Source organism: Peromyscus eremicus, chromosome 3 (assembly GCF_949786415.1).
Source record: "Peromyscus eremicus chromosome 3, PerEre_H2_v1, whole genome shotgun sequence".
NCBI lineage: Eukaryota > Metazoa > Chordata > Mammalia > Rodentia > Cricetidae > Peromyscus > Peromyscus eremicus.
The window spans coordinates 131,872,029-131,898,990 of NC_081418.1; the positions used below are offsets into that span (position 1 = coordinate 131,872,029).

The 26,962-nt window shown below is 49.8% G+C and overlaps 1 protein-coding gene across 1 annotated transcript; it reads left to right on the top strand.

Annotated features, from left to right (window-relative positions):
• Positions 1–5,881: 5,881 nt before the first annotated feature.
• Positions 5,882–26,241, top strand: Il17ra (interleukin 17 receptor A). The gene is made up of 12 exons (XM_059258498.1): positions 5,882–6,115; positions 14,402–14,426; positions 15,852–15,998; positions 16,668–16,780; positions 17,281–17,407; positions 19,002–19,049; positions 19,160–19,323; positions 20,512–20,595; positions 20,989–21,066; positions 21,986–22,112; positions 23,811–23,852; positions 24,737–26,241. Exons 1-12 carry the CDS (start codon positions 5,990–5,992, stop codon positions 26,239–26,241), a joined length of 2,586 nt encoding a protein of 861 aa, XP_059114481.1. The 5' UTR covers positions 5,882–5,989.
• Positions 26,242–26,962: the final 721 nt, after the last annotated feature.

Genomic DNA, 26,962 nt, shown 5'->3' on the forward strand with positions numbered 1-26,962 from the left:
TCCACCTTTAATGAGTCAACTACTGCTCAGTCAGTGGGGCTCCTATGCCACAGAACTGGTGAGCACGAGAAAGGGTTAAACTATTGGCCGGCACAATGGACCCCAACTACCAATGAGAAAGCAGGCTGCTGCCACACAGGATGAGGAGAACAGCATATGTTCCCCACCCAACAGTAAAGGTCAACTGAAAACTGTAACAAACAAGACAGAAAAAAAAAAAAATCAAGACTCTTAATGATGGTTTGGGTCATCTCACCTGCATACGAGCCCCACAGCTAGGTATGTTGTTAGTTGAAGACAGAGAAATTCTTCTTTTAGCAAGCACTCTACCTCTGAGCTTAAATCCCCAACCCCTTATGGTTTTTTTTTTGGTATTTTTGGGTTTGTTTTTTGGGTTTTTTTTGGGGGGGGGTTGGGTTTTTTTGTTTTTTTGGTTTTTGGTTTTTTTTGTTTTTTGGTTTTTGGGTTTTTTTTGAGAAAGGGTTTCTCTGTTTAGCCCTGACTGTCCTGGAACTTGCTCTGTAGAGCAGACTGGCCTCCAACTCACAGAGATTCAGCTGCCTCTGTCTCCTGAGTCCTGGGATTAATGGCATGCGCCACCACCCCCTGGGGAGAACAGAGAAATTTTACAGAGAGATACCAACTATGAACTTGTAGCTAATTACAAGGACTGTAAAGCATGGCGTTTTTAATTAGTCACTGTTTCCTCCTCTGCCTTTCCCTTAGTGTTTTGTATACAGGTTGTTACAAATTAACTAAAAAGTTTGGTTATTGGATAAGAGAACTGTCAGTGGGGCTGCCGCTAACTTCAAGCGCCAAGTGAAACAGATGTGATGTCTATGGGGGCAGTTTGCTCTTTACCAGGGAGAATGAGGACATTGTCCTCTGTGTGCTGGGTAGTTACAGCTTGTGGGGTGGAAGCAGAAGGTTGTTTCCCTGTGTGGATGTTCAGATGTAGGAGGATATGTGTGGAAGCTGAGTGGTCGAAAGGGCACTGTGCCGATTGTCCTTCATTGCCTCTCAACTGCAACCATTCTCCCCACCCATTCACACCAGAGCTGCACTGGTGCCCTTCTCCCCATGCATTCACACCAGAGCTACACTGGTGCCCTTCTCCCCATGCATTCACACCAGAGCTGCACTGGTGCCCTTCTCCCCGTGCATTCACACCAGAGCTGCACTGGTGCCCTTCTCCCCACACATTCACACCAGAGCACTCACCAAGCATCCCTTATGGGCTGCCTCTTATCGTACTCTCTGCCGACCCTCTGTTCTGCAGGTTAGCTCTGACTTTGTCCCCACAGGTCACCTGTTTTGTGGCAGCCACCTTCCCCCTCTTACCTTCAGTCCCAGCCTCAAGAGCTGCTGTCTGCACTGCTACATCTGGGTCCCCTGGAGTCCTAGCTTTACCTCTGAGTAGTTAATCATCTTTTCCTTATTAATAATGTGAGAACCAACTTTTTTTAAAGTTTATTTTATGTGTATGGGTGTTTTTTCTGTATGTATGTCTGTGCACCACTTGTATGCCCAGTGCCCTAGAAGGCCAGAAGAGGGTGTTGGATCCCTGGAACTGGAGTTATAGAAACTGGAGTTATAGATGGTTGTGGGTCGCTATGTGGGTGCTGAGAATCAAACCTGGGTCTTCCAGAAGAGCAGTCAGTGCTCTTAACCGCTGAACCAGCTCTCTAGCCCTGAGTATCTCACTCTTACTGGTCTCTGATATTTTATTCTTCTCCTTTCCACAAAAGGAAGCCTGGTTTTCCATGCCTAGCTTGTGTTGTGATGTCTCCATCAGAGGCTTCATCCATCTCCTTCCTGTTGTGAAAACCCTCAGAAACCATCACAGAGCATCAGGAGGCCCTTCATGGCTACCGAAAGTCGGTGTAAACTCCTGGCAAGGTCGCTCCCAGAGTCCACACCGACCAACTTATGCCATGTGAGGGTACCCTCCGGATCCGGCCCCTTAGTTCTACATGGAGGTTTCCCTCACGGTACCTAGATCACCCCCTCTGTCGCTGGGGGTATGTTTCAAGAAAGTGATCACACAATCCAAAGTGTTTCAGCAAGGCAAAAACTTTTATGTCTACAGAAGGGTGCGCAGCCATATTAAACTGAGCACATAAACAATCCAGTGGGAGCCCTGCTGGTTTTTACTCCTAACATTAGAGGGTCCCGTGCCTCTCTCTAAGTGGTCAGACCTTGGCTTCATAGTCTCACAAACCGGCTAGTTTGAGGTGACCCAGTTAATAATCAGAATGCAATTTTTAGCAGAGAGTGCAACTGTGGGCATATATTAGATTACAAGAAGTAGTGGCCCTGAAGGAATTTGAATTCCTACCAAGTGGCTTCTTTGAATTTTCTTTTAAATGGAGCTTTGTGTTATTTAACCCTTTGATAGAAAAGACAGTACATTTTGTTTAAAGACATGCTTTTTTTTTTTTAAACAAAAATCTCCGTGTCTGTATGGAACACTTCCAGAGATGAGTGTCAGGTCCAGGAGGCCCTGGAGACTCCCAAAAGCACATTGCCTATTGCAATGATCTTGGCTGCATCCCATAAGTAGATGGTAAGATGCATCTAAATTGCTGAAGACACAACACTCTGTTTTCAGGACAGAGAAGTCCATCTGGAACTGAGCTGAAAGCTTCCTGTTGGCTAGCTTTCACAGCCCCCCCCCCCCCCCCGACACACACACAGATGGGGGCGCAGGGGAGGAGTAGCGTCTACTGGGGCAATAGTAACATGACACTTTATGACTCTTAGGGGAGTAATCATAAGATTCTGGGTGAATTAGAGACCTGGTTCTATAAACAACCAAAAGCCTAGTTAGGGAGGTCAGAGCGTCTAGGGAATCTTTTAACTTTTTCTTCTTCTTCTTCTTCTTCTTCTTCTTCTTCTTCTTCTTCTTCTTCTTCTTCTTCTTCTAAATGCTCATGTTCTGAAACTGCCTTCTAAATAGCTGTTTATACCCATGGATGACTGCTGCTCTCAACCTTGGCAGAGGAAGCTTCTTTTAGCAGCGGGCAGCGGTTAATTCAGAGACTCATAGATGGTAAAAGAGCTGAGAACACTTGACTGTTGAGTGGTCAGTCCTAAGTGAGACATTTGTACACCCCCTCCCATATCCCTCACCCCCACATCCCCACCCATCCCTGCCAAGGCTCAGGAGCTATCGTGGAGGGGGTAGAAAGAACAAACGAGCCAGAGGACTGGAAATGCTGTCTTCTGTACACGGCATGACTGTTGACTCGTGAACTCACAGCAGCAGTGGTCACCTGAACAAAATTAGGAAGCCCGCATTCTAGCATTGGTGGGGGAGGAGCTCACAGGGGCCCACCCCTAGCTGAGAAGCTATTGGCAGTTGATGGCTGCGGAAGGGGGTGAGGTTAGAGTCGATTTTCTCTGGGAGTGTGTGGCCTCTGGTAGGTTGCCCACGCTCTGGTGAATGGCCCCACACCCACAGGCATGTGGACAGCACTAATTGGACTCGGTGAGTCATTTTTAAAAACAGAGGATATGAACATGGGAGGGGCAGGGTAGGCAGGGGAAAGGAAGTGAAGAGTGGAGTGGGTGTGGTCAAGTTACATCGTATACATATATCAAATTGTCAAAGAATAATATTTAAAGCAAAAAATAATAATAATTTAAGTTTTATTGGCATAGCCACTACAGAAGAGTCTCTGTATACGTGCACTGTGTGAACGTGATCACTCCTTGTGTGTCAGGTGCCACAGTTCATGCCCAGGCAATAGGAGAGGCTGGCACCAGACTAGCTGATGGTCCCGTCAAGCGGATTGATGATCAAGAAGGGCCGAAGGGATAGATGAGGACAAGGAGAAACTCTTCCACTGAGCACTTTGTGCCAGGCACTTTCCTACAAACTGGACAGTGATGGACTCAGTCCTTAGACTGACCATGTAAACTGGGCGCAGTTAGTACTGTTTTACAGATAAGAAGCTGAGATCTAATTTCTACTTAAAAGACTTACTGCTAACCCAACCAGTTGGCGGTTAGAGTGTGCTGCTCCTGGGGTGACAGCTGAATCCCTTAGCCTCTTGCAGAAGCGCATTCCTGTATTGGGAACCTCTTCTTGCCTACCAACTGCTACTCTGCCAACTGCTGTATTGGGGAGCTACCCTATGGGCTGTGTCTTTCTGGGCTTTGTCAATCACCCACTGGCTGGCTAGGCCAGAGGGAATATAAAGATAAGCCTCTCGTGGGTTACAAGGTATGATTTTTGGTGTTAGGCACCTGCTCTAAGGATAATCCGGGGCCCTGGTGCTATTCCTGTCTGGATCTGTCCTTTTCTTCAGTACGCACCTCGATTCCAGGGTTCCAAATGTCTGAATCTGGGAGAAGCCATCAGCCTGTTCACCAAGCAGCTTCAACATCTCTCCTTTCTTTCCAAGCCTCCGACCTTTGGCTTTTGTGCTCTTATCTCCTGCTTCAAAGCTGAAAGCACAGAAATCACCACCCAAGACCCCTGTTTCCTTCCAAACCCACAAACTAATTTTCACCATTTCTATCACCTCCTGTTCACAGTGCTGGAAAGGCCAGTCTCTCCAGTGGGCTCTAGAGAACATCCCAGGCATTCTCAGGGACCCTGTCCATTGTACTACTCAGCCTCCCACCCCCACCCCCTTTAGTCCTCAGCTTCCACTCCTCTGCACCTCTATCAGTATGGAAGCAAGCTCTCCTGCTGTAGCCCCTACCCAGCCACATTGCACTCTGCTGTGCCCCACAGCCAGGCTCCTTGAAAGAACTGTCTCCACAGACTGTCTCCACTTCCCTCCTCCGATCCACTTTTTTTTTTTTTTTGAGCTGATGATCAAACCCAGGGCCTTGCGCTTGCTAGGCATGCGCTCTACCACTGAGCTAAATCCCCAACCTTGATCCACTTTTAATCCTTCCCATTCAGCACTGTTGGAGCCTCCCAATATAGTGTTTTAAAGCAAACAGAACGATGTGTTCGCTTTACTCAAGCCGTGAGATGACTAATTCACTGTCCAGGTTTTTTGTTTGTTTGTTTATTTTTTACTTGCTTGACATTTCAGAGCTCTGTATTTAGTTAGAGTAATTCTGTTAATGGGGCTCATCTACTTTCCAAATACTTCGAATTTCATTGTTTAAGGTCATAGGTCATACTCTAAACTACCGTAATGTCCTCGGACTTAAAATTTCTAGATAGACAAGAATAGAAAAACCTGGATCAATTTGCGTTTAACTTACTATGCAACTTCAAGAAATGGCTATGTAAGTCATACCGCAAGTGTGAAAACAAAACAAAACTGCGTGCAACCGTTTAGCGCTGAATCCTCCGTGAGTGGCATAAACAGATCTCACAGTGTTTGTTGAGTGTGCGAATGTATGATACAAAGCTTAAAGGGAGAAACTACAGAATTTCATGGACTTGAAATAAATGTGGCTTAAACTTCATGGTCCGGTCATCAAAGACTAGAAAGACGTACAGAAAAATGAGAACAAATGAGCATTACGACGACGAGGCGGGCTCGTTTCTCTATTAACAGCGTTACAACGCATAAAACACGGAGTGGAAAGAGACTGAGGAAACAGACTCCCTTGAGTCCCGAGTCGGGGACTAGACTAAAATGACTGAATGCAGGAACAGGTCTGGACAGGGTCAGAGTAAATGAGGAGGGGACGACGACGACGGTAGTCAGACTCCATAGCAAGTTGGCAGCGGGCGGGGCTTGGTAAAAGGCTCCAGTCCTTGCAGAGCAGAGGAGGCCGAGAGCGCACCTGGGCAGCGGAGGGGGCGGGGCCAGAGGAAGCCCCGCCCCACCCCAACCCCGCCCCAACCCCGCCCCGCCCGCCCCCGCCCCCGCCCCCGCCCCCCGGAGGAGCCGGAAGCCCAGGGAAGGAGGCCGTGAGAGGCAGACGAGCGCGAGTCCAGGGCTGGGCAAGCCCATCGTCTGACCCCGCCGTCCGGCAGAGCCAGCCGCGAGCGCTCCGCCACAGTGCCGGGGCCATGGGGACTCCGCGGGTCGTCCCTGGGCCCGCGCTGGGACGGCTGCTTCTGCTGCTGAGCGTGCTGGCCCCGGGCCGCGCCTCCCCGCGCCTCTTGGACTTCCCAGCTCCGGTCTGCGCGCAGGAGGTGAGACTGAGGCCGGGCGGAGCGGGGATGCTGGGGCCGTCGGGGGTGGTGGAGACGGCGGCGGTGGGAAGGGCCGTCGGGAGTGCGAAGAGCTGTCGTCGAAGGTGCTGAGGGCCGTCGGGGATGCGAAGGGGTGGGCGGTCCAGGTTCCGGCGAGCCTGGGGAGGGACTCGGAGGAGGCCGAGGTGTGAGCGCGACGTGGAGGCGCACTGGCAGTGACTGGGAGTGGAGTCGCGGTGCGGAATGAGAGGGGAGTTCTAGGGAAACTACGCGGGCGGCGGTGTCACCGGCAGCGCGAGGCGCGAGTGACAATTCCATCGGAGACGCTAGAGACTGGCAGCTCTGGCTGGACAGGGACCTGGAGAAGGGTCCTTAGCAAGAGCTGAACCGGTTTGGGCTGGCACCCAACTCCATGCTGCCTGGGAAGTCATCCTCCAGCTTACCAGGCTTAGCCGCCCCAACCCGGCCTCGGGGGTCCCCACAGGCTTAGCAGTGCGGGCAAGCCCGGTGCCCAGGGGAATCAAACAGTATGTGGCCTGGCCACCAGCGGAGGGCTGACAGATACCGCCCGTCCCATCTCCCCACCACCATGTGTGTCCCAGAACCGAGAATCCTAGAATTGAGTTTTAACACGTGGAATGTGCCGAGTTGGAAGCCTGCCAATTTGTGACTACCAAGGAGGACCCCCCGCTGCGTTCGTAGGAAACTGACACACCCCTGTCGGTTGAACCTTGAGAAAAACCCAAACCAAAAAAAAAACCCAAAAAACAAAACAACAACAACAACAAAACTAATCGGTGCAAAACAGACTGCCTGTTCCACAAATAAACTTTTCTACCTTCCAAGCCTTCTCTTTCCTCCGCTGGTTTTCCCAGCCCCTTCTCCTCCACGTCCACTGCTGACCCCAGAAACTTGTGTTCAGTAGCTGAGTCAGAGGATGTGAAACAAAAGGATAGTTATCTAATTTTGTAGATTTACCAAAAGAGGGTGGGGAGAGGGTGAGTATTTTACAGGAAAAAAAAATCAAAAACGGTGTTTTTAAAAAGTCTGAGGGCTGTTGGGAAATGTCCTAGTGATCCCCATATTGGGCAAAGCAGAGTGACATCTTCAGACAAGGCAGAAGTGTCACAACACAGAGAATTGCTGTTTGTGGCTAGTCACTTGCCAAGGGCCTTCCAGATCCAAGTAAACTGAGACTAAAGAAATAATTTCTGGGACTCCAGTGTCCAGGGTGAAGTTGTCTTGGATGTGGGAACTGTCTGTCTTGCAAGGCAGCCTGGAGCAAGTGCTTTTTGTACCACTGGTGAGGTTGTAAAAATAACTTCCAGCTGGGCTGTTTCTCATTGAAAAGACATTTGGGTGGTTCTGTTCCAGAGTGGGAGCCTCAGAAACAGTTTAAAGTTTTCATTCCTTTTGCCAGTGTCCCTAGGTGAGGCAGGGTAAAGTGTATGGCTGGAGGATGTGGTTATCTGTGGAGCAGGAAAGGGAGAGGGTGTGAGAACTGAGCTCAAGGGTTGTGAGGTCTACAAAAGCTAGCCTATGCTCTGAGCTTCTGTCACAATCATAAAAGTTTTGCTTTTTGTTGTTGGTCTTTTGGTTTGGTTTTTATATTTTTATTTAGTTATTTAGTTAGTTAGTTTTGTTTTTGTTTTTCGAGACAGGGTTTCTCTGTGTAGCTTTTGGAGCCTGTCCTGGAACTCACTTTGTAGACCAGGCTGGCCTCAATTCGAACTCATAGAGATTCACCTGCCTCTGCCTCCCGAGTGCTGGGATTAAAGGCGTGTGCCACCACTGCCCGGTTTTGGTTTTTATTTTTAATTTAGATTTTTTTTAATTTTATGAATGTTTTGCCTTTGTTTATGTATGTGCACTATATGTGGGCCTGGTGACAGTGGAGTTAACAGGGCATTGTATGTCCTGGAACTAGAGTTACAGACTGTTGAGAGCCACCATGTGGATACTGGGAATCTCACTCAGGCTCTCTACAGGACAACTGCTTTTCACTGCTGAACCATCCACCTTTCCAGCCTCCAAAAAATTGGAGAAGTGCTGGTGACCCCCTTTCTCTGCTGCCTCCCTTCTCTTTCTTCCCCTCTGCTGGCTCACAGACAACTCAACTCCACAGGTTGGCAGATTCCCTGTTGGCTGGTCCTTTTTAAAAGAGGTGAGAGCTAGGGGGTGTGAAAAGGAAAACCCACACTGTAAGCGCACGTGTATACACACACACACACACACACACTGTTTTAGTGGGCACAGTATCGTTTATTTCCACCATGGGAGGACTGGAGGAGACATCTCAGAGGGAACCTGCCACTTTCTAAACATGACAAAATGTCTGTTGAAAACTGGTTTAGCTCTCAGGGACTCCCTCCTGTGACTGGAAGGAGGCTTCAGCATACCTGCTCTGTTCCTTGCTCCTTGCTGCCAGCACAGCCTAGGGGCTTGGTAAACATGTGTTGCATGAAGGTACAAAAAGCATAGAGGAAGAAAGAGGATACGTTCCCCTGCTCTTCAGGCAGTAGTAAACTGAGGCCATGGCGCTTGTTCTGGCTGCCTGGAATTAGCACCTCAAAACAGGGTGACTGATCTCCCCAAGAAACCATGGAGACACCATAAATAATTGTATTCCCCTGGATACTTTTTCATTGGCCTGCCTGGGCTTCTTACGTACGGTTCAGGTCTGGTGTTAACTGCCATTCTTAAGGAAAGCCGATAAGCAGCACCCCAGAGTTCGTCGGTGTGAGCCTTCACACCGTCTGTAGACAGGATGTATGTTACCATTATCAGTTCATTTTCCTGAGCGCCTGTGGTTTTGACTTGTGGTGGGATGACTGTTTGGCATCGCCCTTTTGTCTTGCGGTTGCCGGAAGCTGTGCTCAGCCTTACCACTCTTCCCTAAGTTAAAGAGTTGTGTTCTCTGGGTGCTCCTATGGTGGACGCTCTCCCATAGGCAGAGCTGCCGTGCCAGTGATGTGATCGGCAGGGAGCAGGTTCTGCTCCTGCTGACCAGCCCTCAGCCCTGGCTGCCCACTGCCTTTGTCAGGCTAATCCCCTAGCGGAAGACCCTGGCATCAATTAACAAACAGCAAGCGAGCCTGGAGCCCAATCAGAAGACCAGGCCCCAGGCAAGCCTCAGCGTCCCTTGTGCTGCAGCTCTGTGTTCTCATCTCTAAGGGGAGTGGCTCTGTCTGTGAAGACCTCAGGCTGTGCGTACTGGGGTGTTCCACCAACCTGTATCAGGCTGTTGGTAAGGTTTGCTCAATGCCCAGAGCTCAACAGTCTTTCACTTCTTCTTTTAATCGTCCTGCTTTGAGTACGGACGGCGGAAAGGCCTGCCTGTTGTAAACATCCCTTTACTGGGAGTCAGGGTAACAGTGCTGGGGCATGGTTCTAGGGCACAGCAAGCTCACTGTAGCTCTGGAACCTGGAGCCACCTGGCTGATTTCCCTGTGCCACAGGTGTGAATCGCCTGACTGGAGAGAGGTTCTAAAACAATGTCTTGGTAGGTGCCTATGCGCCTGTGAACATCACAGAGCACACACACAGATCTGGATGGTACCATCAGTGGCTTTGTGTGGCTTCTTGATGTAGCCACGGATGTGGTAAACTGTTGCCAGCATCACAGTTTAAAGTATAGTGGCACACTCAAAAATAGTGATTAAAAAAGGGCACTTCAGTAAGTATTAGCTGCTATCATAATCTCCTCATCATTTTGAATATTCTCTGATTTCTTTCTTTTTTAAAAAAATATTTATTTATTATATATACAGTGTTCTGTCTGCATGGCGTAAGAGGACACCAGATCTCATTACAGATGGTTGTGAGCCACCATGTGGGTGCTGGGAATTGAACTCAGGACCTCTAGAAGAGCAGCCAGTGCTCTTAACCTCTGAGCCATCTCTCCAGCCCATATTCTCGGATTTCTACAAGATGGCTAACAAAGCCTTTCATGAAGAGGTAGCTCATAAGTGATTTTTTTGTTGTTGTTTAGTTTGTTTTGTTTTTTTGTTTGTTTTTGTTTTGTTTTGTTTTGGTTTTTGGTTTTTCGAGACAGGGTTTCTCTGTGTAGTTTTGCGCCTTTCTTGGAACTCACTGTGTAGACCAGGCTGGCCTGAACTCACAGAGATCCACCTGCCTCTGCCTCCCAAGTGATGGGATTAAAGGCGTACGCCACCACCGCCTGGCTTGGTTTGGTTTTTTTGAGATAGGGTTTCTTTGTGTATCTCTAGCTGTCCTGGAACTCAATCTGTATCTCTAGCTGTCCTGGAACTCAATCTGTAGACCAGGCTGGCCTTGAACTCAGAGATCCAACTGCCTCTGCCTCCCGAGTGCTGGAATTAAAGGTATGAGCCACCACTGCCCAGCAATAAATGATATTTTTTGTCTTTCTATTTTGGTTGAATGAGTGGATGGTTGATGTTGGTGATTCCATGCTGCATGTGTGCTGTTGGGATTGAACCAGGCTGTACATGTCCTAACCATTTCCTACTGAATGATATCCTTAGTCCTAGGAATAGGAGTTTTGAAAGGATTAAGGAAGCGGCTGGGGAGAAAATTATTGGACAGAACAAGGTTTCTATTAGTAGTGTCCAAGGATGATATCAAATGCATTTTATATTATTATGAAGATTACAGGGGCCAGGGCAACAGAGAGAAACCCTGTCTCCCAAAAAACAAACAAACAAACCAATAAATAAATAAATAAATAAATAAAATAAGTTAAGGGCTGTTGTGGTGGTTCAGTGGGTAAAGGCACTTGCCTCCAAGCCTGATGACCTGAGTTCCATCCCTGGGATCCACAGGGTGAAAGGAAAGAACCGACTCCTGAGAGTTGACCTCTGACCTCTCCATATGTGTGCTGACATGCATTCACACACACAATAAATACAAATGAAAAGAATTAGCCGGGCGGTGGTGGCGCATGCCTTTAATCCCAGCACTTGGGAGGCAGAGCCAGGCGGATCTCTGTGAGTTCGAGGCCAGCCTGGGCTACCAAGTGAGTTCCAGGAAAGGCGCAAAGCTACACAGAGAAACCCTGTCTCAAAAAACCAACCCCCCCCCCAAAAAAAAAAAAAAGAATTGCAGGGCTGAGGTCCTGACTCACTGGGTAAAGTGCTTGCTTAGCCAGCAGGAAGGCCCGAGATCAGATCCCCAGCAGCCACATAAAGAGCCAGGTGTGAGCCGGGCGGGCGGTGGTGGCGCACACCTTTAATCCCAGCACTAGGGAGGCAGAGCCAGGCGGATCTCTGTGAGTTCGAGGCCAGCCTGGGCTACAGAGTGAGCTCCAGGAAAGGCGCAAAACTACACAGAGAAACCCTGTCTAGAAAAAAAAAAAAAAAAAAAAAAAAAAAAAAAAAGAAGAAGAAGAAGAAGAAGAAAAGAAAAAGAAAGATTTAAAAAAAAAATGCTCGGGTTGGGGATTTAGCTCAGTGTAGAGCGCTTGCCTAGCAAGTGCAAGGCCCTGGGTTCGATCCTCAGCTCAAAAAATAAAAATAAAAAGCTGGGTGTGCAGCTGTACCTATAACCCAGTGCTAGAAAACAGAAACAAGTGGGTCCTGGGGCCCACTGGCCAGATTGGAACAGTGAGAGGCCTTGTCTTAAAAAACAACAACAACAACAACAAAAAACCAGTTAGGTAGAGTGAGACCCTGCCTCACAACAACAACAGAAGAAGGTAGAGAAGTAACAGAGGAGGAGATCTTGACATCAGCTTCTGGCTCCCACACATACCTACACACATTAGTGTAAATTCTGTATTGGAATTGAATTATAAGGAAAGAACCAGCCGGGCGGTGGTGGCGCACGCCTTTAATCCCAGCACTCGGGAGGCAGAGCCAGGCGGATCTCTGTGAGTTCGAGGCCAGTCTGGGCTACCAAGTGAGTTCCAGGAGAGGCACAAAGCTACACAGAGAAACCCTGTCTCGAAAAACCAAAAAAAGAAAAAAGAAAAAAAGAAAAAAAAAAAGAAAAGAACCAAACATGCTGGAGAAGTGGCTGAGTGGTTAAGAGCGCGGGCTGCTCTTGCAGAGGACCAGTGCTCGGCTCCCAGTACCCATGTGGTGGCTCATGACGACTTGTAACTCCAGTTCCAAGGGATCCTACTCCCCCCTCTGACTTCTGCAGGCATGCATGTGGCACACAGATGTACATTTTTAAAAATTTCCTGGGATATTTAAAACAATAGCTCCCTACATCCCCCCTCCACCTGCTCGGAGCAGTCACTCGTGATGGATCCATTGTTTCCTTTGACACCTCCTCTTGGTAATGTGCCTTTTTACTTACCTGCTGCTAACAGCCGCCATCACCTCCCCATGACTGCTCCTCACCAGCACATTTGCATCACAGTTGGATTTTCGGCTTAGTATTGTCGCAGCAAGGCAGCTGTTGTCTCTGGTGAGGCAACAGGTGTACTTGGATAAAAACTATCCTGGTCGCTTCTCCCCACTCCCATCATAGATGCTCATCCATCCAACGGTCACCGGCAAGACTGGAGCGGCAGCACTTGAACTATCAAGCTGTGTCTATCAGTTGTCCCACTTCCTCTTCTTGTCAGAATAGGTGCCATCTTGCCCTGGGTCTTAAGTAGCTACTGGTGGGTAATAGGGAGTTACCCCAAATGGGGTATACATGTTTGCCATTTCTGTAAGAGTTCCCGATCTCAAGGGTTGTTTCTGTCCCTGTGTGTGCGCTTCCCAGGAGTTCCACATAGGAAGAAAGGAGCTAATCTCAGGAGATAGTGTGGTGTTCGTCTGTCAGAGTGAGCAGAGACTGCCAGATGGGTCTTGTTCTAAACCTGCAAGGGACATTTGGCAGGCTGTGGTGTGAGCCCAGGGACAGTGAAGGGCAATTCATCACCAAAGACTGGGTTAGGTACAAGAAGTCTGAACCCCATGGGCATGTGAACTGGTCTCCTAAACAGGCAGGACGCAGATGAAATAGAAGACTCAGAATGGATCCTGGCATGACATCAGGATTGTCCCTTGACCCGTTTTGTGAATGAACCCTGGGGCATCACATTGCCTAGAGTCCTGCGCTCTGCTCCCTCCAGGGAGGCAGGTGTTGGTACCTTATCCTACACACGGTGCATCATTCTGCATCCATTATCCAGCTCTTCCTTCAGCTTCATAGCTGACTCTGGCCACAGGACAGCTTGGGCTAACCTGGGTAGTTCAAAGACCCGACAGTGGCAGAGCCTGAATTCCAGGGCTTCCCATTGCTGCCTTGCCGGCACCGACTGTGAAGTACCAGATGCCAGCTCTAAAGGAGGTCCGCACCTGTGTCACACACTGTCAAGGAGGTGGCTCTCTGAGCACTGTTGCTAGCCGAGCTACACATGATGCTCTCAGGGCCCCGTGAGCTGCATGCTGACCAGGTCAGAGCACTGTGGTGTTGATTAAATTAATGCCCAGTCTGAGAACCCCTGCCCAGTGTTTAAAGTGTTTGTGAAGTGAAGGGTCACCCTACCACTTCCCGCATCCATACCCTGCCCTGGGTCTTTACTCCTGTGGTTAGTTTAATTCCCAACAACACTGTGAACTTGGTGTTAGGATAATTCTGATTTAATGTTGCAGAAGTTGAGGCTTTGAGTAAGGCGTATTTGTTAAGTGTGCGAGAACTCTTGAGTGCAAGGCCAGCCTGGTCTACAAAGCAAGTTCTAGGACAGCCAGGGCTACGTGAAGAAACCCTGTCTTGAAAAAATAAACAAAGAATGTAAATTTGACCCTTCACCTCTTAGGAACATTGGAAGCCTCGGAATTTAAGGACCGTCTTTGCCAGACACCCTCTCTGTTTTGTTTATTTGGCTTTATTTTGTTGTTGTTGTTGTTGTTGTTGTTATTGTTGTTGTTGAAATTCCCAGCTCATAACAATTACTCAAAAATCCTCCAATTCCAGCCCTGTTTGGTGGCCTTTAATTCTAGCACTCAAGGAACCAGAGGCAAGCTGATCTCTGTGAGTTCCAGGTCATCTAGGTCTACATAGCAAACCCTGGGCCAGCCAAAGCTACATAACGAGACCCTGTCTCAGAAGCCAAAAAAATAAAAATAAATAAAAAAGCCTCCAATTGTGTTTCCTGTCTGCCTACCACACACCCTCTCCTTGACTAGACAGACAGGAAAATGCTCCTAGGGGACTTTCAGTTACCTGAGGGCAGAGCAGCTCCCAAAAATGAGACGTGAGGAGGCAGGAGGGTTGTGGGAACTGTTCTCATGGGGTCTAACAGGCGGGCAGGGCCCCTGTGAGCCTGCTCTTTCTCATCTGTAATCACCACTTGCTTTCTTCCCACAGGAGCTGAGCTGCAGAGTCAAGAATAGTAAGTCCTCTTTTTTTGTTCCACTTTTTTCTGCTCTGTTAATGAAGTGAGGGCCTCCTGCTGACTTCCGCAGGAGCCTCCTGCATGCTCTGGATGGGGGTCACCATCTGCGGGGCCATCTTGGATATAGGCACCAGTGCTTTTTGTGGAAAACCTTCACTCATTCGTTATGCAAAAGCCAGGCCGTGCCTAGCTGCCACCTGGGTTTTGGATGTTGTCTGGGGTGGCACCCTAGTCCACCTGACTTTGTCTCCGATCTATTCAGTTTGTCACAGGCATCCATGGTGCTGGCTTGCTTTTTTTCTCTTTTAATTTGTTTACCTGTTTGTTTATTTGTCTCTGAGAATATTTTCCTATGCTGGATGTAAAACCCAGGCCCTCAGACACAGTAGACAGACAAACACTCATCACTGAGCCACAATCCTCAGCCCCTGTTGTTATTTTTTTAATCATGAGGTGTATACTTCAGGTGTCCGTGCTAATTAGGGGCCATGACAAATGAAAACAAAGAAACTCTCCTTACTGCCCCTCCCTCCTGTGCCCCCATTTCCAAGGACTGCTTCTTTTCAAAACCCTTCTTCTCCCCAATGCCTTTTTTTGGTTTTTCAAGACAGTTTCTCTGTGTGAGAGCTCTGGCCCAAATGTTCTTTAGACCCAGAGCTTTGTGGGCATCCCAGACCAGCACTAGAAAAGAGCAGGCTGGGCAGAGAATGGCCAAGGTCACAGCCGGAAGGTTGAGTGTTGTGGAATATTATTTTAAGGTGTGTTACATTTGTTTATGCTGTGAAACATTTGTTTAATGATGCAAAGATGTGTTGCATTCTTTTATGTTGCATTTGTTTAACTCTGTGAAGCTGTGTTACTTTGCCTGTCTAAAACACCTGATGGTCTAATAAGGAACTGGCCAATAGCAAGGCAGGAGAAAGGATAGGAGGGGCTGGCAGGCAGAGAGAATACAGAGGAGCAAGAACAAGGAGAGGAGGACGCCAGGGGCCAGCCACACACCACACAGCCACACAGCCAGCCACACAGCCACACAGCCACACAGCCACACAGCCACACAGCCACACAGCCACACAGCCACACAGCCAGCCACGGAGCAAGAGTGAAAGTAAGATATATAGAAGTAAGAGAAAGGAAAAAGCCCAGAGGCAAAAGGTAGATGGGTTAATTTAAGAAAAGCTGACTAGAAATAAGCCAAGCTAAGGTCGGGCATTTATAATTAAGAATAAGCCTCAGTGTGTGTTTTATTTGGGAGCTGGTTGGCAGGCCCCCTCAAAAGAACAAAAGAATAAAAGTAACCAACAACAATTGAGAACGTTTGTAGAGTGTGAACCATGTTGGAACTCATAGCAACTCTCAGGACCCTCGAAGAGGATCTCAGGGTCTTGGCTGCAAGTGTCTGATAGCTGATCTTCTGGCCAGGTACCTGCCTGGATGACAGCTGGATCCACCCTCGAAACCTGACCCCGTCTTCCCCAAAACACATCCACGTCCAGCTGAACTTTTCGTCTACTGGGCACGGAGACCTGGTCCCTGTGTTGTACATTGAGTGGACACTGCAGACAGATGGTGAGTGGCCACATCGGCCAGGGCTTGGCTTTGCTCTTCAGAAGAGACCACGTCTGACTCATGTTTGGTTCCGGAAAGCTCCATCATTAACACAGTGAGAGCTTTTCCAGTGTTAGATGAGTGCCCACAGAGTATCTTCTGTTCACACTGTCTTTTTGAAAGGCCTTCCCTTGCATCAACTTTTTATTACATAAAAAGGAAAAGGCCATTGGTTAATTATACACATAATTCCAAATATTTGCTAGAAAAGAAATGGTAGCAGTTTGCCACCTGCTTTTTCTCTTAGCTTAGGAGCCAGCACTTTTTAAAACATACTCCAAACCTCTTTAGGGGTGAATGACTGCAGAATTTCTAAACAGAGCAAGCCCCGATCTGTGATGGGATGGCAGCAAGTGCTCTCTGTAGGTCCCTAGCTGGTGTCAGGGAGTCTGGGAGGTTGAGGTAGAGGTCTTTGACACTGTGTCCTGCTGCCAGGGCTCTGGCCACATAGTTGCAAAGTCTTTGCTACTTCCTAGTATAGAGTGTCCCTTGTCCTTGTCCGGCTAGAAGGTACTTTCTGCAAGTGGGGAAGTGGGGAGTTAGGTAAGAGGGCCGATGGGGAAGTGCTCCCCCCTGGGGCGGGGTGTGGTCGGTCTGCATCTGTGAGCCCCTCTCCTCCCTGGCCTGCAGCCAGCATCCTGTTCCTTGAGGGCGCAGAGCTGTCCATCCTGCAGCTGAACACCAACGAGCGGCTCTGTGTTGAATTTGAGTTTCTGTCCAAGCTTCAGCATCATTACAGGCGGGTAAGAAGGCAGCTGACTGAGCAGTGTTGCTAAGCGCCCCCAAAGGTCACCTAACTGAAAGAATGAGTTCAAGATGGCTGCCTGCTGTGAGCCATAGTGAGGGATGGATCCTGGCACACCCACCCTTGCTTATTACTCTGCCTCCCACTTGACCAGGCTGTCTTTTTTTTTTTTTTAATTCATAGTGCTGAGGGTGGAACCCAGGCATTCTGCAAGCCTGGTTCATCATTTGTGTGTGGTGTGTGGTGTGTGGTGTGTGTCCATGTGTGTCTGACCCCCGTCATTCTTCAGCATGCGAATGGCATGGCTGTGTACTGATGGATCTTTTTAAACAGGTAGAAAGGACAATGATTATGCCTCTAATTTTGGATTCTGTGATTATCCTTTTGTTTGTTTTTTGGCTGATTGTGGGGAGGTGTGAGATTGGGACTTTGGATACAAGTGGGTGGGTGAGGGTGTCATGTGACCCATCCGATCCCCCCTTCTTCCCATGTCCTCAGTGGCGGTTTTCCTTCAGCCACTTTGTGGTAGATCCTGGCCAGGAGTATGAGGTGACCGTTCACCACCTGCCCAAGCCCATCCCTGATGGAGACCCAAACCACAAGTCCAAGATCATCTTGGTGCCTGGTAAGAGTGCCCTTCCAAGCGTCCACTTGGTCCTGAGCTCTGGGGGGCTCAGACAGCAGGATCCAGCCTGCTCCACAGTGGCTGCAGATCACAGCCTAGAGTGCCTCCAACTGGGGCCGAAGCCTTATGTCTTGAAGGCAGTCTGTCCTCCGTTGGCACAATATGTATAGAGAGATCCCAGGGATGTGTTGGCAACCAGAGCCCCTCCCTCTGTGCAGAGAAGTACTTCCATCCCAGAAAATGTCACATCCTGGAAGGGTGGTGGCCTGTGCACTCGGCCTGGACTCGGCTTCTCTCACCTTCTTCCCTCCCCCACATCCCACCTGCATTTGTCTGGCACCCATCTACATAGCCTACTCTCTTGCCCCACCAATCCATGCTATCTGTGGCCACCACCAGCCACGTTTGAACCACATTTCTTCTGTGTTATTTTCTGTCTCAGCCTTCCCCAGAACCTTGGCCATCACTGACTTCATTTCTCTTTGTACCTAGGAGGTAGTCAGGAAGTTATGTCTTTTTTGTTGGTTTGTTTGTTTGTTTTATTGATGACCGTGGAAAGAGAGAACTCAGGGCCTTGCACACACTGAGCAAACACTTTACCACTTAGCCACACCCGAGCCCAAGAAATGCCTGTTAAAGCTGGCGACACTCCTCACCCTGAAGCGCACACTCACATGAGTGCACGTGCATCTGCTGCTCACCTGCTTCCTTTTCACATGTCCCCTTACTCTCACACGGTAGTAAATGTTGTCAATTCGCTTTTACTGGTCTCGTCTATAGAATTACTCTGCAGAAAGCAGTAATTTCCACTGTCTGTGCAGTGCCCAGGACCGCATCACACACGGGAGACTCAATAAGTACTTGCCAAATGACTTCTCCCTTCCTCCCCTGCCCTGGGAACTTGTTACAAACACTGATTCCCAGGTGCTCAGTGGCAAGGTGCCTGTCTGGGTTTGACCCTCAGTTCTGTAGACAAAAACCGAAAAAAGAAAAAAGGAACGAATGAATGAATAAGTAAATGCTGACTCTCGGCACCCACCCCGGGGTCCTGAGTAAGAACCTAGTGATAGTGTGTGGAGAGTCAGCGAAGCTGCAATGGAGGACAGCAGAGCTTCCCGAGTGTAACAGGCGGAAAGGTGTGTACGGGAGAAAACTGGAGTAAGCCAGGGACTTCTGGCCACGTGAAGCAGGCTCTGAGCTCAGGAGGAGGATGCTTGAGTCAGGAGGGCTCCCTAAGATAGGAGCCAGGCTGCCCCAGTTTGATGGGATCTCTGGCCAGGGGCAGCTCTCTGGGCCTGGAGCAGGGAGTGAGGGAGTGTCTTTGAACAGGCTCCTCAGAGGCACAGCAATCTTGGCCTCCGTGTCAAAAATCTACAAGAGCAGGATAGGCATAGTGGTTCACTACTACTTGGAAGGCAGAGGCAGGCGGATCTTTGTGAGTTCGAGGCCAGCCCGGTCTATAGTGAGTTTCAGGACAGCTAAGGCTACGTAGAGTGACCCTGTCTCAGAAAAACAAAACAAAACCCCCAAATCTTCAAGAACAAACTCTCTAAAGGCAGAAACTTACTGATTTCTTTTTTATTGGGTTTGGCAGACTGTGAGGACCCCCGGATGAAGATGACCACACCATGTATGAGCTCAGGTAACTGGCTGGCCTAGGAGACCTTGACCTGGGCACATTAACATGCACAACACACTGCCCATGGACACACCTACCCCTCCTCATTCCCAACCCCCCTGCGCCCATGGCAGGCAGCCTCTGGGATCCCAACATCACTGTGGAGACCTTGGATGCCCAGGAGCTGCGAGTGAGCTTCATCGTATGGAATGAATCCACCCCCTACCAGATCCTGCTGGAGAGTTTTCCACACTCAGAGAACCAAAGCTGCTTTGATGGCATCCAGCAAATACCTGCGGTACCTGTATTTCTTACCCCCCCAGACTAGATTAAAATACCTCTCAAAGGCTCGCGCTTCCTTCCTGCTGGGCCTAGCTAACCCTGCTGCCGGAGCCCAGCACGTACTCAGGAGTGCTGGCTGTTGCTGTGCCCTCTCCGGAGGCAAAGGTTCTGCTGTCTTCGCAGTTTGCTGGGAATAGTTTATGAACATAGGTAAAATGGCTGAGTAAGCTTTAGACTGTAAATCTAAATGCAGAAGTTCAAGTTCTCTCTTTACCAAGCCTTGTGGTGAAGTTCATGTTGGATATCGATTGAAAGAAGTAGAAAAAAAATGTCTTTGCCGGGCCTCCTCTGTCTTCTCCCAGGCAGGAGAAGTAGGTTGAAGCCAGTGGTAAGGTATTTTAGTTGTTAACTAAAATTTCATTTCATCCCATCAATCTGGTGGGGGTTTGGCTTCATAACATCAATTGATTTGCATTCAATAGAGGAAGATAAAGGCTTGTAATCCTTAGATATCAGAAGTTAAACTTAAAAGTTTGCTTAGGCCTTTGAAGGCCTTAGACTAATTGTGTCCTAAACTTGTAGTTAAGGGAACTAAGTATGGGGGTGTAGTGGGAGGGTTAAAATGGCAGAATAATTAGAGTGGCAAGTTTTGTTACTTTCTGTGTTTTCCCGATAGCTAACTAATTGAGGATCCCCTCATGATTGAATCCTCAGTTGTAAAGTAGTGATGATATTGCCCAGCCCACCACCCCACCCATTTTTCCATACCCCATCCAGTCCATGTTCTCCATGCCCCCCAGGCCTCTTGCCTGGTCCCTGTATTTATTCTACTTTCTCTCAAAAATTATTTGGACATTTAAAAAGAAATGAGATTAAGACAGAAGGAAAATATTTAAGATAAGGCCAGGTAAGAACAGAAAGTGTGCTCTGTACTCTGTACACTTGTCGCATATACATAGATTGGTGCCCCAGTCCCCAGCAGCTGGAGCAAAGAGGGAAATTTCCATTACTAAATGTACTTAGAAGTTCACCACAGGCTAGTCACCCTGCAGAAATAACAGTTTTTCTGGACCAGAAATCAGAAAAGCATTTCTCCCTCTGATATCTGTAAGTGGGGCTGGTCCACAAAGGGTCCCTTTCCCAGCAGCTGTTTTTGTGGGTGTATAACCCCAAGGTCTTACCCAGCTTCTGCCTCTCTCTCCAGCCCAGACAAGAATTATTCCACCGGCGAGTCAATGTCACATTCACTCTACCCAGCTCCGACTGGTGCTGCCGCCACCGCCTGCAGGTGAGTGGGTGGAGCGCTCGGAGAGCACGCGCAGGTGGCCTTCATTCAGAGGGAGGAGCAGGCCGGGAGGTCAGCGCCAGCCACACGGGCTAGGAGCCTCTGGCTGCCTTTCCTGGTCCTCCCAGCCTGAGGAGTGGGAGACCTGGCCTGACAGCCACACTGCAAATTAAGGAGCATAGGCCCGTTGAGATGGAGTCTTACCGTATCTCCCAGGCTGTCCTTGAGGAGACTACCTCGGCTTCCCGAGCAGCTGGGATATAGGTACACACTACCACACTCAGCTCAACAGCCATGTGGAAACCCGAGCCTGGCCAACCAGAGTCTGTAACTCACAGATCACCTCTTCTGGTATGAGGCTTGGATAGGCATATTCTTCACCCTCCGCTCCCCCAGGTCCAACCCTTCTTCATCAGCTGCCTGAATGACTGCTTGAGACACGCTGTGACTGTACACTGCCCAGAAATCCCAGAGGCCTCAGGTAGGAGAGAAACAGTGGTCACTGGTATATATGGGGCAAGCATGGATGAAGGTTGTCTCCATGGAGAGGAATCCTGATGGTCAGGAGAGGGAGATTTAGCTTTGAGCTTCTGGTAGCCAAGGTAGAGTGCAGAATGACACTCCTGGGTTGGACTCCTTGCTGACTTTCCCCAGCTCTGCACCTGAAGGGACTTAACCCTTCTTATCAACTCAGTTTCCTTGGCTGAAAAACAAGATCGTTATTCTCACAAAGTAAGAACTAGGTACCATGGAAGTGCTTTAACATGCCAAGTTCATATATGAGAAAACGGAGGCACAGATATTAATTTGCCCATGTTCACACACCAAAGACATAGCCCCAGGTTCCTACTTGAGTGTGTAGGGGTTGGCAGCCACCTGTGCGCATCAAATGGGGGCAGATGTGGCACTGTGGTGGGAGGAGGCCTGGCCCCCATGGGAAGAATGGTATCACTTACAGCTTCGGCTGAAGGGCTCCATGGAGAAGGCTCCAAGTGTAGCTATGCCCGACTACAGGGTTAAGGCCATTTGTGGTTTCTCTGATGGGTTAAGGCCGTCGGTGGGCACCTGTGATGGGTTAAGGCCATCGGTGGGTGTCTGTGATGGGTTAAGGCCATCGGTGGGTGTCTGTGATGGGCTTGGGTGACTGCTAATCATTAAAAGTAACCCTGTCCCTATTTCCTTTTGTTCTTTTGTTCCGTTGCAGTTTCCCTTGCAGGTAAGTCCTCTTACAGTCAAGGTCATTCCCAAGGGACCACATGAGGTCCCAGCTGATCCCTGAGCCAATCCAGGAAGACAGGCTGCCCAACCCCCACAGCCAGCCAAAGGGTGAAATCGTTAGTGTAGCTTGGTATAAGATGGAGCCTGGGCTGGGGTGTGTGGGGCCCCTCCCCAGACTCACACTGTTCTGTTTGTCACAGACTCTATTCCCCTGTGGGTATATGGCTTCATCACAATCATCGCCATTCTGCTAGTGGGCTCTGTCATCCTGGTGATCGTCTGCATGACCTGGAGGCTTTCTGGTAAGGAGTGGGCTGGGGCTGACCCTGTTCTTCTCTTTTCCCATGTGTCTTCGCTTCTTGCCCTAGTCTCACAATCTAGACCTCTGTCGTGCTGTGTTTGAGGGGTATCCTTCACTCCGCCCTTCAGTGCCAAATGAAGGATAGACATGGCTATTATGAGACCTGGTGTTCTCAGCTGTCAGGAACCTAGAACCAGGCATCAGTCTGACCTGGAATCAAAGACCAGCTCCATGTGGGACAACCTGAGCCTCAGGCTTTCCTTGACAAAATGGCAGTTCTAATGATATGCACATCATGAGGCTGTGGTAAGGATTAAAGGAAACAACAAACGTGAATTCTTTCCTCAGAACTTGGCTCATGGTGTTTGCTCAGTGCTGTTTGCCACAGTGGTATTTTTGTTGTTAAACTTAGTGTTTCTAAAATCAACAGGTTGGAAAGAGCTAACATGGAATGTCCCTGCGTCAGCCACACTCACTCACTCAGAGCAGGCTGAGAAGACTCAGGCTCTTGACCATGAACTCACAAGGGTAGACCTTGCTCACTACCAGCTTTGTAGTCAGAGGAGTTACTTAAGCTTAGATTCCTTTTCCTTTTCTGTAAAATGGGATGCCTCCCAGAGCCTAGAGTAACTGTTCATTCCCCGAGTACCCTTCTACTGGCCAAGTTTTAATCGGGAGCATGTGGGATGGCAGGTTAGAAGCCTAAGCTATTCTGTACTGTGACAATGTGTCTTCAGTCATCTGGGAAGCTACTTCTGCACTTGCTGATATTCATGCAGATTATAGTTCATCCTGAATTGTGGGGTCCACAAGGTTCTGGGGAGAGTCACGTGACATCTCACATGACTGCTGAACCATGCCCCAGCTGCTGTTAATGTTTCCTGCTGTGTCCCAGTGTCCCCACCACAGGGAATCGAACGGGAGAAACCTCACTCACTAGTCATTAGACTGTCTTTTGACAGTTCTGGGCCAAGGCCAAAAAAATGAGGATTGAAATTAAGATTTTAAATCTCTTCTTCAGGAGCTGAGATGTAAATTAGAGGTAGAGCACTTGCATAACATGCGCAGGGACCCTGGGTTCCCTCCCTGGACTAGAAAGAAAGAATCCTGGTCACGTGTCCAAGGGGAACAATTACCTAACACTATAGTTCCCCTTCCTCATCTCAAGAACACTGGGAGGAAATGTTGTAAGGGCCATGGGGGCCACTTCTGGCAGGCAGTGTTGTAAGATGTCTGCTTCCTGCGTGGACTGCCCTTCCTCCAGTGGAGTCTGCTCACAGAGGCCTGGGAAGCGGAACCCTAGAGAGGGGCCAGGGAGCACACCCCAGCTCAGGTCTGTGGTTCCCCGCTTGGGGGTGCCACAGATAATCCAGACCACGACTGACTGAAGGGCCCAGCACTTCCCACACGATCTCTAGACTGTACCTCCACAGACCCATTCCTCAGAGACAGAACGGAGTGTCAGCAGCATTAGAAGCTCCCTGTTCACACAGCTTCCTGGAGCAGCTAACTCGGGGCTCACACTTACACAGCTACGTGACTCAGTCTCTGCAGAGGCCCAGAGTGTCTTGTCACCGGCGAGGGGCTGCTCCCTTGTTCCTTTGTCACTCAGCCTCACTTCCCTCTGATACCTGTGAGCGGGTCCCTGTTTCTCTTTCGGAGGAATAAGGCACTCAGTAGCTGTCTTCTTTCCCTGCAGGGTCTGATCACGAGAAACATGGTGGTGATTCCAAATGCAATGGTTAGTAGCACTTGCTCTGCGGGTGCCCTGCCTTTCTCTCTAAAGCCTGGCTCTGGGTTCTTGGGGTAGATGGAATGGGTGTGTTTCTGGTCAGACTTTCAGAAGATTCCACTCTTACTTAGGACAGGTATCCACCTCATGCAGAGAGGGCTTTGGGGGTACCCCAAATACAGGGCCCAGGATTTCTTTTTCTAATTGCTTAGACAAAGAAGGAAAGGTGAACATTTTGTGGGGAGCACTCTTCCCTGAGCGGGTGTTTCTCTTCCCCAGGCAGATCCTTGTACCTTTTAGTCTTTTATTTATCTTGATTTAGGAGGTCTGGAGGTCTCACTATGCAGCCTCTGCCTCCCAAGTGCTGGGATTTAAAAGGTGCACCACCACATCCAGCTTTTTACCCTTTTTTCATTTAAAATGATTAAAGTATCAGCCAACAAGCAGATAGAACTAACTGTATGGGGAAGCAGCAGGGGTGCAGGAAGAGGGAGATTGGTTCTTTTTCATGCAGGGCCCCTCACTGATTTCTCGCACATCACAAGGCAGGGTAGCAGCATCTGGCCTGCCCAAAAGGCCAAACTCTGCCTTTGGTACGGCTGGCTTGTAGGCTGCCTCTAGAGCAGTGGTTCTCAACCTTCCTAACGCTGTGACCCTTTAATACAGTTCCTCATGTTACCGTGACCCCCAACGATGAAATTACTTTGGTTGCCACTTCATAGCTGTAATTTTGCTATTGTTAAAATCGTGATAGAAAGATCTGATATGCAACCCCAGTGAAAGGGTCATTCGAGCCCCAAAGGGTTGGGAACCACTGCTCTGGAGGGTGCTGCCCAGGCCCAGCACGTGAGATCAGCACGTGAGATCAGCACGTGTTCTCTCGTCTCTCACAGGCATCTCCCCTGGGCCCGACCTGACTCCCCCGCCCCTGAAGCCCAGGAAAGTCTGGATTGTCTACTCCGCTGACCACCCCCTCTATGTGGAGGTGGTCTTAAAGTTCGCCCAGTTCCTGATCACTGCCTGCGGCACTGAAGTAGTCCTGGACCTCCTGGAAGAGAAGACTATCTCAGAGGTGGGGGTCATGACCTGGGTAGGCCGACAGAAACAGGAAATGGTGGAGAGCAACTCCAAAATCATCGTCCTGTGCTCCCGAGGCACCCAGGCCAAGTGGAAGGCCATCTTGGGTTGGACTGAGCCTGCTGTGCAGCTGCGGTGTGACCGCTGGAAGCCTGCTGGGGACCTTTTTACGGCAGCCATGAACATGATCCTGCCAGACTTCAAGAGGCCAGCCTGCTTTGGTACCTACATTGTCTGCTACTTCAGTGGCATCAGTAGCGAGAGCGATGTCCCCGACCTCTTCAACATCACCTCCAGGTACCCACTCATGGACAGATTTGAGGAGGTTTACTTCCGGATCCAGGACCTGGAGATGTTTGAACCTGGCCGGATGCACCATGTCAAAGAGCTCACGGGGGAGAATTACCTGCAGAGCCCTAGTGGCCTTCAGCTCAAGGAGGCTGTGGTTAGATTCCAGGAGTGGCAAACCAAGTGCCCGGATTGGTTTGAGAGGGAGAACCTCTGCCTAGCAGGTGATCAAGAGCTCCCATCTCAGGATGAGGAAGTATTTGAAGACCTACTACTGCCACCAGGGGGAGGAATTGTCAAACAGCAGCCCCTGGTGCGGGAGCCTTCTGAGGGCTGCGTGGTGGTAAATGTCTGTGCCGGTGAGGAGGAGAGTGGAATGGCAAAGCTGGATCTGCTGCTGCCGCCCCAGAGAGAGCCAGGGGCTCAGACCCTCCAAACCGTGGTGCTGCCCACAGAACAAGTGCCTGCAGCCGGCCTGGTGGAACCTGTCCCTCTTCCAGATGGCAGTGGAGCCGCTACCCAGCTGACCCTGGCAGAGGACAGTGAGGCCTGCCCGCTGCTGGGGGCCCAGAGGAACAGCCTCCTCTGCCTCCCCGTGGACTCAGATGACTTGCCTCTCTGTAGCACTCCGATGATGTCACCTGACCACTTCCACAGTGAGGCAAGAGAGCAGTTAGAAAGCCTGATGCTGTCAGTGCTGCAGCAGAGTCTGAGCGGACAGGCCCAGGAGAGCTGGGCGAGGCCCATGGTGGTCCTCAAGGACCCCGGCACCCCCTCTGAGGAGGAACAGCGGCAGTCAGTGCAGTCAGACCAGGGCTACATCTCCAGGAGCTCCCCTCAACCCCCTGACTGGCTGGCAGAGGAGGAGGAGGAACTAGAACTGGGTGAGTCAGCTGAGCCTCTGTCTCCTGAGGTCCTGCAGAACCTGAGGAGCCTCCAGCGGCAACTTTTCTTCTGGGAACTTGAGAAGAACCCTGACTGGGACAGCTTGGAGCCAAGGAGACTGGCCACAGAAGAACAGGCTCCCTCCTAGGGTGCGGCGCGCCCCGACCAGCGGGGAAGCAAGACACGACTCCAAGATTCTTCCTCTATCACGGTTTTATTGAACGCTGCTCGGTTATGGCTTCTCGGGAGAGCTGGTACGGGAGGAGGGCCCCGGGCGCCGGGGCAAGCTGGCTTATATGCAGGTTCTGGGGGCGGAGCTTGGGCGGTAAGCTGATTGGTCAGTACTATCGGGCGGGAGAGCGACACGTTAGCATTCGGGATAAACAGGAAACCAGCGCCATCTTGTAATGGCGTTTGAGCCAGCGGACTGCTGCAGTTCCCCCTTTTTGTTTTTGGCAACCCAGAGCTAGGAGTCTCCTCATGATGAGCTTCCTGCTCGATGGGCGAGTGCTGAGTAGGAGGAACAATGATACTCTCAAAACGGGTGCAATGAGCATAGCTCTCCGTGTGCAGGAGCAGTATCATAGGCTTCCTAATCGGGTGCAATGGGCAGAGCCCTCCGAGTGCAAGGACAGCCTACAGTTCCCTCAGCTGGGCCAACCAGATACTTGGGGAACCGCCAGCATCCAGGGCGGCCATAGCATAAGTGTACGCTCTGTACGATTGCGCTTTATCAACCTACAGAGGATCCAACCCAGTATGACTAGACCAATCAAGCCCACTGTTCCCATCGCCCACACCCCAGCCCATTCCTTCACATAAGATGCAGCTGTGACCAAAAAATCAGTAAATTCTCCCAAGGTGGTCAA